The sequence below is a fragment of the Bos taurus genome, chromosome 4 (genome assembly GCF_002263795.3).
Source record: "Bos taurus isolate L1 Dominette 01449 registration number 42190680 breed Hereford chromosome 4, ARS-UCD2.0, whole genome shotgun sequence".
NCBI lineage: Eukaryota > Metazoa > Chordata > Mammalia > Artiodactyla > Bovidae > Bos > Bos taurus.
The window spans coordinates 116,888,686-116,900,301 of record NC_037331.1 but is presented as its reverse complement, the minus strand read 5'-3'; the positions used below and the strand labels follow the sequence as shown (position 1 = coordinate 116,900,301).

At 59.4% G+C, this 11,616-nt stretch overlaps 1 protein-coding gene across 5 annotated transcripts in view; it reads right to left on the bottom strand.

Annotated features, from left to right (window-relative positions):
- Nucleotides 1-683: 683 nt before the first annotated feature.
- Nucleotides 684-11,616, bottom strand: part of DPP6 (dipeptidyl peptidase like 6) — a 1,065,758-nt gene continuing 1,054,825 nt past the window's right edge. For 4 of the 5 annotated variants that reach the window (XM_024990441.2, XM_024990444.2, XM_059885393.1 and 1 more), the window contains 6 exons: nucleotides 10,927-10,981; nucleotides 5,982-6,093; nucleotides 4,984-5,042; nucleotides 4,283-4,355; nucleotides 4,121-4,194; nucleotides 684-2,518 (listed from right to left, as the gene is read on the bottom strand). In XM_024990441.2, coding sequence (XP_024846209.1) covers nucleotides 2,372-2,518; nucleotides 4,121-4,194; nucleotides 4,283-4,355; nucleotides 4,984-5,042; nucleotides 5,982-6,093; nucleotides 10,927-10,981 — 520 coding nt within the window. In that variant the 3' untranslated portion in view covers nucleotides 684-2,371. 5 annotated transcript variants of the gene reach the window in all.

Genomic DNA, 11,616 nt, shown 5'->3' with positions numbered 1-11,616 from the left:
ACCCAGTGTTTCCAAAAGTGGGGAACGTGCAATCTTGTGCAAAACCATCAAGGCCCACCAGACAGGGAGGCGGTGTCCTTCCTGGGAAGGGGGCAGAGGCCGGGGCTGCAAGCATGACCATGGGCACCAGGGTGAGCACGCCTGGCTGGGTGCGCCCAGCTGTGTCTCGCCCCTTGGTTGGGAGGGGTGCCAGCATCCAGCGGGGATGACCAGACCGGTGGCCGGTTTCTCTGGGGCAGCGGGGGCTCGATGGTTTGGACAGTTCAGTTAATCAAGCTCTCTGCTTCCAGGCTGGGCTACATCAGACTTACTGACTTAAAAACGACAAAGTGAATGAGTCTCTAGCAGATGTGGGTTTGCTGACGCCTTCTAGTGAGCAACGCAGGGGCCTCAACGGAGAGCCAGTTTTACTGCTAGTGCTGGGCAGGGGCTCTGCGTCTTCCCCTTGAAACTTCAGACATGAAACTCAGATTCACGTCCCTGGGTGATCCCTGGACTTGACCGGTCCCGCCCTTACTACCATCAGGGCTATTGCTACTGTGGACGCAGGTTTTAGGAGCTGCACGCAGACCCCTGAGGACACATCAGACCTGGTCAGGGCCCAGCGAGGACCGCGAAGACTTCTTAAACGTCGGCATGCTTTTTGGGGTGAAGGGGGTGGAGGATAAGCAAGAAAAGAGCTCTCGAGTGGTAAAATAATGTTTTATTCCATGGATGAACACACTACCATGCCACACTTCACTCCCTCCTGCCAGATCTCATGGCCAGGGCCGGCCTCCCCTTTCAGACTGAGCTGGCTGTGCAGTCGGTCAGGCCCTGACAAGACAAAAAGCATGGCCAGCTGGCACTCGGAGTGGTCCTGCGGGCGGCACCTTCATCCTTTTCCCAAACGCTGATGTATCACCTGAAACAATCCCATGACGATCTTCCAGCCGGACCAACTGCAACTGACATTCAAAGCTCGTGGAGATGAAACGCAAACCTCCGAACACCAAAGAGTGACGCGGACCTGTCTTCTCTGCAGACGAGGATGTCAGGGACCTCCTGCTCCCCGGCGGGAGGGGGACCCGGAGACATCGGGACTGACGTTCAGGCTGTCAACCAGCTCCAGAGGCGATGACGGTCTTCGGTGCGTTTCCAACCGGCACTCGTAGAGACAGCAGCTTGGCCAGGCTGCGGGCATGCAGGCGAAACATGACGAGGGCTTGGCGGAGGGCGGGGGCAGCGGCGATGGCTGACCGCAGTCCTGTCTCTATATACAACGGAGTGAGATACACACGGACGCTGGCTGTGCCTCTGAGCAGAGGACGCCTCACGAGGCCAGGCTGGAACGTCGCCGAGGCTGCTTGCGTGCAGGGGGTGGGGCGGGGGCGATGCTGGCACGGGCCCCCGCTTCCCTCACCCGAGCACACGTGACGGGCCTGGAGGTGGAGCCAACGCTTGGTCTTTTCATGTTCTTTAACCAAATGTCATCTGAAAAGACGACCTACCCAGGAGGAAAAGGACGGGCTTCAGGACGCGTGGAAACGGACGGCGCGAATCTGAGCCGGACCCTGACGCACTTGGTGGGGGGCGGGTTTTTATTCACGACCCTTTAGTGAACAGTGCTGGATGTCGTTTGCAGTATTTTTGAAATGTCCCCACAAGTCTAGAGACGACCTTGAGGAGAAAGCGTTACTTCTGATCTGGTTTTTTTTAATCCAAACAAGTGCAAAGCCTACATACTGACTGAACGAAACCAAGCAAAACAAAGCAAAGCAAAAAAAAAAAAAAGCACACAGCAAAACAACCCCGTGACCAGAGACAGTGTCAGGTAAAAACCATAGAAAAATACAAACAAATTCCAGAAGGTTAACCATTAGCATCAGCTACAGTGACACTTTGTACAGCCCCTTAAAATGCGGAATCTCCTAATTACAGACGGGAGCAGGCCAATCTGGGGACAGGTACTGTGAAAATAATTGTGCTCTGGTAGGTCCATGGCGCGGTGACCGTCACGAGGGGGTGATGCTCCCGGGTGGGCGTGGGACTCAGGGGGAGGCCGGGTCCCACGCTGCCGCTCGCCAGCTCCAGTTCCAGGGCCAGCTTCTGCTCTGCCATCCAGGCTCCGCTTTGTTCCTTGGGGAGGGTCATGGGGAGGCCCCGGTCACGCTGTGGAGGGGAGGAGGTGGTGGTTCCAGGCTCCGAGGAAGCCCCTCATGAGTGGCGACACACCTCCACTTGGCAAGGAGCTTGTTTCTGGAGCAGAAATGCCTTCAGACCCGAGACACACATGCGATGAAGGAGGCGCCCCACCTCTGTGGGACAGGCCGCGGGGTGCCCGGGGCAGCGTGCCCTGTCCCAGGAGGGGCCAGGCGGTGCGTCGTGGGGCTCAGTCCTCCTCCTCGTCCTCTCTCGCTGTGACTGCGGGGAGCTTGTCCTGGATCCTGAAGCACTCCACAAAGAAGCCCAGGATGGAGCGGTGCAGGTGCTGCTGGAGGGCGGCGCTGCTGAAGTAGTGGCTCTCGTCCGGGTAGATCTGAAAGGGGCAGAGGACTCAGCCACGTGGCCACCGCCCCCGTGTGGGCCGGGCGCCCGGGAGACGCGGGGACCCCCGGCCGCCCACGCGGCCGGACCCTTAGCTCCGACGGCACAGGGTGTCCTCAGAGTATCAGGGAAGGAATCGGACGACACCCTGTTTAGTAGACTCTGCACATCTGGCTCTGCTTGTTCGGATCCGCAACACGGATCCAGGCTCAGGGACTACAGAGGCCGTGGCCGGGCCTGCGGGGGTCAGGACTCCCAGAGAACTGGGGGGAACCGCGTCTCTGCGACCCCAGTGAGTGCAGGAAGCTCCCGGCTCGCCAAGTGCAGGGGCTTTCCTGGACCTCAGTGTCCAGAGGTGTCCAATGGAGACGAGCATCATCATCAAATATAACTCATTAAGCTTGGTGAGGATTAAAAGACATAAAATTTCCCTGAAAGGCTCAGAACAAGGCCTGGGACACAAAACGTTGTGTTCAGTCGTGTCTGACGCATTGTGACCCTGTGGACTGTAGCCCACAAGGCTCCTCTGTCTATGGGATTTCCCCAGACAAGAATACTGGAGTGGGTTGCCATTTCCTTCTCCAGAGGACCTTCCCGACCCAGGGATGGACCCCAGGTGTCTGGCATGGCAGGCGCCCTAGGACACCACGGGGCTGAAAAGATGGCAGCTGATCATCCCGTCCCCAAGTGTGATGACCCCGGGCACCACCTGGCCTCCACACGAAGGGCCCGGTCCCAGCAAAGAGAGAGCGCCAAGTCTCACTGGCCCCAAAGCCTGCGGTCTTGCCAGGAATCCGGGCTGCCTCTTGCACGTGCACCCCGTCCTTCTCTTGTGTCTGGTGCCTTTTGACACCCACCTTGGTCTCAGTATTTAGGAAGGCGGTCCTTGAGCTAGTGCCTGTGCCTTAAGCCTCAAACAGCTCTGAGGGTACAGAGCAGGAGGCACATCTCCCCCTGCTGGGTCCTGGGCCCCGGAGCCCTCAGCTGGCCTTGTCACCATTACAGGCTTGAGCATCTCAGCTGCTCTGTGCCTGCAGCAGTATCCAGGGGGCCTAGGCTGGGCCCCGCCTGTATCTGCGGCGTGGTCCACTCCGGCACTCAGAGCTCTGCCGCTGGGGCTGCGACATGCATACGATGCACTTGGCCTTGTAGTGTGACCTGAGCGCTCTCAACGGAGCTCAGATGACATGTGAACTAGGCAGGACTCTGTCCTGCGGGGAAGCACTCCTCTGGGGGTGTGGGGCGGGGGTAAGGGGTGTTCTAAAGGGGTCCGAATTCAGCCCCAGAACAGAACCGAGCTGCCATCTGTTGCTGTTGTTCAGTCACTCGGTCGCGTCCGGCTCTGCAACCCCATGGACTGCAGCACGCCAGGTTTCCCTGCCCTTCACTATCTTCAAAGCTTGCTCAAACTAACAGCCCCTGAGTCAGCGATGCCATCCAACCATCGCCCCCTCAAGCCCTGCTCATCCCACCCGATGTGTCCCCAACCGCCTCCCAGGACCGGGCCCAGCAGCGTGTCCCTGCAGAGTGGGAAGACTGGGTGTGTGGCTCTCCTCCGTCGGGGGGCAGGGGGTGTCTCAGGCCAGCCCCGTACCTGTAAGCTGTAATTAGCCTTTCCCTTAATGAGCTGTGTGATGAGCTCTGCCGTGTGCTGGAAATGGATTTTTTCTGTTGAAAGGAAGAGGACAGGGTCTGTCAGAGCCCGTGGCAGTGCGGAAGGCAACGTTCCCCGCAGCCCCCAGGGTCAGGCGCTCACCGTCTGCGGTTGCGTGGATGACCAGGAACTGCTGCCCTTCCAGTGCGGACACCCGGTGCGCCACCTTGGCCATCTGCATGTGGGGAGGGGGTCAGCATGAGGCCTGGCCGGGCAGTGCAGCAGGTGCTCTCTCCCTGCCCTGGTGGCCTCGCCCGTTCAAGAAGAGGACGGGGCAGGAGATGAGGGGTGGGGGGTAAGGGGGGCAGGAGACAGGGTCCCCTTCCCCTGCAGGAAGCCTGGGGCCGCCATCCCACCAGGAATGACACGCTGGCTGGAACGATGTCCGTGTGTGGCTTTCAGCCCTGAAGCCTCAGCGGCCTCCGGGGCCCCAGGTGAGGAGAGGCCTGGGTGACCTCTGCTCTCAGCTGCTGCGCGGGGACCTGGGGGGTCAGAGGCGCGTCCTGCCCGCTCCCTCTCATCCAGGGCTCACTCTCTCCCGGAGCAGAAGCAGCCTTGGGGGCAGAGCCCATGCATACGCCAGCCTATGGACCCCAAGACAGACTCCCCCACCCAAACCTTCCCCGCTTCCTCCTCTGCCCTCCGGCTACAGACGGACAACCAGATGCATCTGGGAGAGGGCTCTGTCACCCATGTCCTCAGGGCTGGGGCCGGGGCCTTCCTCAGAGCGAGCTGTGCTGGGACGTGGGCCGGCAGGGGGCTAACAGGGGACCGTCCCAAGCAGCGGCCGCGCCCAGACATACCTCGTACGCTCGGTTGTCAAGTCCATGGAGGCCCAGGTACCTCTCGGAAAATGCGGACGCTGGACGGAAGCAGAGGGGAGCGTTAGCCCTTGGCCTCGGCCCCTCGGACTGTGAAATAGCTGGAGTAAAGCCCCAGAAAGCCTCGCTGAATTTGAAAACACAGAGTATGTCGCATGTATTCCACGGGGCGATCATTCTAGGCTATTAAAATCTGGACTTAGGCGAGTTCCTGTATGGTTTTCAGCTGAAATGTGCACGAATCACTTCCCAAAGATGAACGCGTCAGCCGTGAGCCTCCGGGCCCCCCGCCCCTGCTGCTGTGTCCCTGTGTGCAGCTGGGGCTGGTGGCCGAGCCTCCCTGCGGCCCTGACCCGAGTGCCGGCTCTCAGAGCCCGCAGAGAAAGCCTGTCCCACACTTAAACCAGTGGTGATGTCACAGAACCATTTGCGTTCGGGGAAAAGAGGCTGGGTGACCAAAGGGTGGGGACGCCGGGAGCCTCGGGCCCGGATCAGTGACCGGAGAGCCAGGTCCAGGCAGGCGGGGACCGGCCCCCACACCTGGGGTTGGACGGTGGAGGGGGGCCGCAGGTACGGGGAGCAGGGAGGGGCGGGCCCCCGGGACCCTCCGCCGTGAACACCCTCCGGGCTGAGAGAGACATGGCTCGGGCCCGGCTAGCCGACCCCAGGGCACAAGCTGGTGCTGGGGGTGGCGTGCAGGGAGCCCCCTTCCCTCGGCTCCCACGATGCCCACGCTGCAGGTGGACCGCTGGTCGGGCTTCAGCTCCTGGTCTTACGTCGGGGAGGACGGTTCAGGGACGCGGGTGGGTCAACCCCTTTCAGAATAAGCAGCTTGGAAATCCCACCCCCCCACCCCCTGCACTCCCAACCCAGGCTGTCTGCCAGGCCTCACCGCTGCCCACACCTCCCCAAGGGGTATCAGACGGGGCCCTGGGGGGCGGCGCGGGGAGGGCGTGTGCCCGCCTTGTCAGGACCCTCACCATAGAGCTTGAAATCCGTGATGGGGGAGAGCGCGGAGCCGCAGCTGAAGACTGGAGCCTGGCCGTCGCCCTTGGCCGGGAGGAGGTAGGTGCTCAGGTATCCGCCGTAGTCCTGGGGGCGGGGCCAGACAGGGGGCGGGGCCAGACAGGGCGGGGCTCAGCAGCGCTGCCACGGGGCCCTTTCTTACCCCCGTGGTGGATTCATGTCATGTGGATGTATGGCAAAGCCAATACAATATTGTAAAGTAATTAGCCTCCAATTAAAATAAACAAGTTTATATTAAAAAAAGTCGACATTAAACATCTCCAAGGGACATAAAAAGAGGGAAAGCAAACACCTCTCCCAACTAAACGCACCGTGAGGTGAGCACCCTTCCGGGGCCTCGTGTTCACGCGCCATGAAGGCGGAATCTGATGGTCACGTGGAGTGTGACCGTGCGCTAGAGAACCCTTGTGAGTGTGCATGACTGCCACGTCCGTTCAGTCCGGCGCCTCCAGCATACCATTGCTTGCTGCCTTCCCTGTCTACAGACAGAGTCAACCTATTTTCTCTGATTTTTCTTTCGGCTGTACCAGGTCTTAGCTGTGACCTGCGGGATCTAGTGCCCTGGCAACAGATCAAACCCAGGCCCCCTGCACTGGGAGTGTGGAGTCTTAGCCACTGGACCGCCAGGGAAATTCCCATTTTCTGTGCTTCTGAGGAAGGGCCCACGAGGAGTCAACATCAGAGGGCTCGGGCACAGGCCGCCATGATGCTCTGCGACAGATGTCCACACGTGTCCTGTACGTGGCCAGTCCTCCGTATCCTGTGTGGCCCTCGCTCTGGGGTTGAGATGGAAGACCGCAGTGTGAGCCTCCCGGGGAGAGTAAGCATGACACCTGGCCTGCCGTGGGTGTGGCTTGGCCCAGAGGTCTTCCTGTTTCTCAGAAGGCCCAGAGGGAAGGGGGCACACAGGGGATGCTTTGATGAGCAAAGGGGGGCAGGTGTTAAGGGTGTGGATGTGTGTGCAGGGGTGTGTGCTGGGCGGGAGGGTGGCGTGACATCTATGCCAAGCTCACTGTAGAATTAACGGGTTTTGATGTAAGTTTAAGTGTGTTATAACAACACTCCTTCAGTAAAACAGGACTATCTTTCTCTTAACGACATAAGAGTCTTTTCGGTTTCTTGCAAATAATATTCATGGTCAATGAAATCGCCAAGTCTTACAGGTCATTTTTCAGCTTTTTTTTTTTTTAAACGTTGACTGACCACACCAGAGGCTGGTGAACACGCGCAGCACTGGAACTCTGCTGGGAACCCACTTGCTGCTGGTGGGGATGCTGAGTGTTACAGACTCTGTGGAAGACAGCGTGGTGGATTCCTTCAAAACTGAGCATTCCCTTATCATATGACCGTACACTCCTTGGTATTTAAGAAGCTGAAAACTTAGATGTCCACAAAAACCTGCACAGGGATGACGTTTTATTTGTCACTGCCACAGCAACTTGGAAGCCACCAAGATGCCCTTCAGTAGGTGAGCAGATAAAGCATGGCGCACTCAGACAGTGATTGTTTGGTACTAGAAAGAAATGACCTGTGAAGCTAAAAAGAGACATGGAGGAACGTTGAATGCATATCGCCAAGTGAAGAGAAGGCAATCTGACAAGGGCCCACACTGTACGATTCCAGCACTCTGACGAGCTGGAGAAAGCGAGCCGCTGTCCAGTTGCTCAATCGTGTCTGACTGTTTGCGACCCCATGGACTGCAGCATGCCAGGCTTCCCTGTCCTTCACCATCTCCTGAACCTTGCTCAAACTCATGTCCATTGAGTCGGTGATGCCATCCAACCATCTCATCCTCTGCTACCTCCTCCTCCTGCCCTCAATCTTTCCCAACATCAGGGTCTTTTCCAATGAGTCAGCTCTTCCCATCTGGGGGCCAAAGCACTGGTTTCAACATCAGGCCTTCCAATGAACACTCAGAACTGATTTCCTTTAGGATGGACTGGTTGGATCTCCTTGCAGTCCAGGAGACTCTCAAGAGTCTTCTCCGACACCACAGTTCAAAAGCATCAATGCTTCTGTGCTCAGCCTTCTTTATGGTCCAACTCTCACATCTGTACATGACGACTGGAAAAACCATAGCTTTGACTAGACAGACTTTTGTTGGCAAAGTGATGTCTCTGCTTTTTAATACACTGGAGAGGGCAATGGCACCCCACTCCAGTACTCTTGCCTGGGAAATCCCATGGACAGGGGAGCCCAATGGGCTGCAGTCCATGGGGCTGCAAAGCGTCGGACACGACTGAGTGACTGAGCGCAGTACACAGTACAGCTTTGTCACAGCTTCTCTTCCAAGGAGCAGGTATTAGGGAAGGGGAGAGGCATGAACAGGTGGAGCACAGGGACCCTGAGGGCAGTGAGGCTACCTGGGCGGCCCTATGGTCATGGATACGTGCCACCGTACGTGTGTCCAAGCCTGCAGAAGGTGCGGCCCGGGAGTGAGCCCTGTGTGAACTGCGGGCTCTGGGTGATCGCGGTCCGTCAGTGCAGGCTCACCCAGTGTAAAAAGAACGGCTCCAAATGGCGGCGATGGTGATGGCGGAGGAGCTCTGCAGCTTGCGAGGGAACCGCTCAAGCTTGCTGTGGACCGGAAACTGCTTTAAACAAAGTCTTTTGCGAAAAAAAAAAGTGTGGAACACAGCTTTCCCAGAGGACTCAGGGCCTTCTAGGATCTCAGCGAGCGTGTTCTGGGCCCCAACACCACGCTGTCCTTGGGGGAGAGCTGCAGGACGCAGCCGGGCTGGATACCTGCAGCTCCGCCGGGCCCGCCCCGTCTCCGGGAGCTCCTGGGCTTCATGACGAGGGGGACATGGAGCCTGGGCGGGGCCCAGACTCACATAGGTGGGCCCGAGAAGGGAATCAGGGGACTTCCCTAGTGCGCCAGCAGGTACGAATTCGCCTTGCAAATGCAGGGGTCACGGGTTCCATCTGCAACCTTTAGTGGGTAACTAAGATCCCACGTGCCTTGGAGCAGCTAAAGCCCAAACTGCAATTCCCCAGCCCTAGAGCTGTACCTGGAGTCCCTGGGCCACGACAGAAGGTCCCACACGCTGCAACTGAGACCTGATGCAGCCCAATTAAAAAAAAATTATACAAAAAAGGAAGAAAGAGAGGAGCACGCCCACCAGCTACAGGGATCAATGGCTTGTTCCTCTGAAGAGACGCAGTCACTGAGTCCATGAGCCTCTGTCTGAGGCACTATTCAGAGAGGCCAGGGACCCACTGGGCACAGCGGCCGAGGAAGGTGCAAGGGGCCGGGGCTGAGTCCAGGTGCCCGCCATGGGGAGGGGCCGGGGATGCAGGCCAGGCTTCCGGCAGCGGGGGGCATGCTGGGGGGAGATTCCCAGGCTGGACAGAGGCTGAGCCCAGCCCAGAGCCTGGCCTTGAGCTGAGGCCAGTCTGCTGGGCAGGAACGTCTCCGTGGGAGCGGTTGGTAGGGCCATCACGGCAAGGTCTGCTGTGGTTAATTCAGTCTCCTCGGAGCCTCACAGGCTGGGAGCGGGCTTCCACTAGGACGGACTGACCTGAGGACTCTGTCCAGACTGGGGTCCGGCCCTGAGGCGGGCCCTTTATCACCGCACCTCCTAGGGTGCACACAGCATTCTGGGACCCTCCACGGGGCGGTGTTGCGTCTCTGATGTGTGAGGCTCCCGGGCAGTGCTGAGCTCAGAGGTGATGACCCAAGAGGTTGCCCTCTGGTTACCTGTTCAAACCCCCACCTGCCGTGAGGCCACCCCAGGCCCCTGCGGGGCTGTTCTCTCAGCGGGATGACGGTTCTGCCTGTCCCTCTGTGCTCCTGCCATGAACCCAAGAGCCCACGGTCCAGGCAGCTTAACCATGGCAGGGAGGGCACCACGGTGACAGGAGGTGGTCCTCTGGGGACCTGAGGCCCAGTCATGGGCCCCACACCCAGCTCCGGCCCGCAGATGTGGGGCACCCGTGGAAGCTTCTCTGGTTTGACAGCTCAGGGTGTGAGTCGCCCCACCCACTCCCTTCCATGTAAGGGAACCTAGTCAATGAGCATGAAAGAGGAAAAGCGAAAGTGACGTCGCTCAGGCGTGTCTGACCCTCTGCGACCCCAGGGACTGTAGCCCGCCACGCTCCTCCGTCCATGGACTCTGCCAGGCAAGGACACTGGAGTGGGGTGCCAATTTCCTTCTCCAGGGGATCTTCCCGACCCAGGGATCAAAGCCGGATCTCCCACACTGCAGACAGACTCTTTACCGTCTGAGCCACCAGGGAAGCCCTTCCAAAATGAGCATGGCCCCTGCACATAAGGGCTTCCCAGGGGGCAGCAGTGGTGAAGAAGCTGCCTACTAACGCAGGAGACGCAAGAGACCTGGTTTGGTCCCTGGGTCGAGAAAATCCCCTGGAGGAGGGCGTGGCAACCCACTCCAGTGTTCTTGCCGGAGAATCCCATGGACAGAGGGGCCTGGTGGGCTACAGTCCACGGGGTCGCAAAGAGTCGGACATGACTGAGCGCACACACAGATTCAGTGCTGCGCGTTGCAGGCGGATTCTTTACCAGACGGGCCGCTAGGGAAGCCAGTACTGCTCATCAAGACACAGAAAGAGAGACCCCCGCCTCCCCGTGTTCCGGGGCACCACCCTGAGAACCCAGCAGGCTGGTCCTGAAAGCAGTCAGGAGCCTCACGGAGCACGCCCCAGGGATCTGCTTCTTACTGCCTTCCCTTCCAGATGATGTGAGAAGCTCCTGAGTCTGCTCAGATGAAGACCCCCCACCCCCCATCCCTGCGCCGGGCTGAACATCCAAACTCTTTTTAAACAAGAACCGCTTGCCCGTGGCAGGACCAGAGACACACCCTACACATCAGGGTTCGGTCGGGTGATGGGGCGGGTGGGGGTCCGAGCAAGGGGTGTGGACCCCAGCAGGCAGCTCACCTTCCCAAACACGGCCACGCGCGTCTTGTCGATGTACGGCTCCTTCAGCATCACCCTGCAAGGCCAGGCAGAGAGGGAGGGGTCAGTGCTGCCTGGAACCCAACCCGGGGGCTGGAGCCGGGCTTTCCCGCCCTTTTCAAAGATGAAAGCCCCCTCTTAGAGGAAGTACTGAGACTCTAACTGTTGGCCGTGCTTACGCAGTGCACTGGACGCCCACGTGAAGCACTCGAGGCTCCCGTGCGTCACCGTGAGGCGGCCGGGCATGCAGAGCTCGCAGGTTGAGAACCAGGGACTCACAGCAGCACAGGCCATGCTGGAGACTCGTGGGCCCGGCTGGGTCCCGTCTCCACCATGGTCACCCCTCACTTGGACCACGCGAGCCTCAGGCTCGGGGACGGAGCTCTGAGGTCTGCAGGGGTGACTTGGCTGTGACTGGGCGCCCTGGCCCCCAGCTCCTGGGCGGGTCCGTCATGGGCCTGTTGGGGACAGCATCTTCCCGCCTTGAGCTTCCCGGCAGGGCTCCGTCTGGACGTGCCCAGCTCGGCACCCGGGGTTTCTGCCTGGGTCCTTCCTCGTCCTCTCACTGTGGTCCCTCAGGGCCCCTCATTTCCCCCACGAAGTGGCTGGAATCGTCCTGGTTTCTGGACCCTCGTTCAGCAACAGGAGTCCCGCCAGGAGTCTATCTGCTGC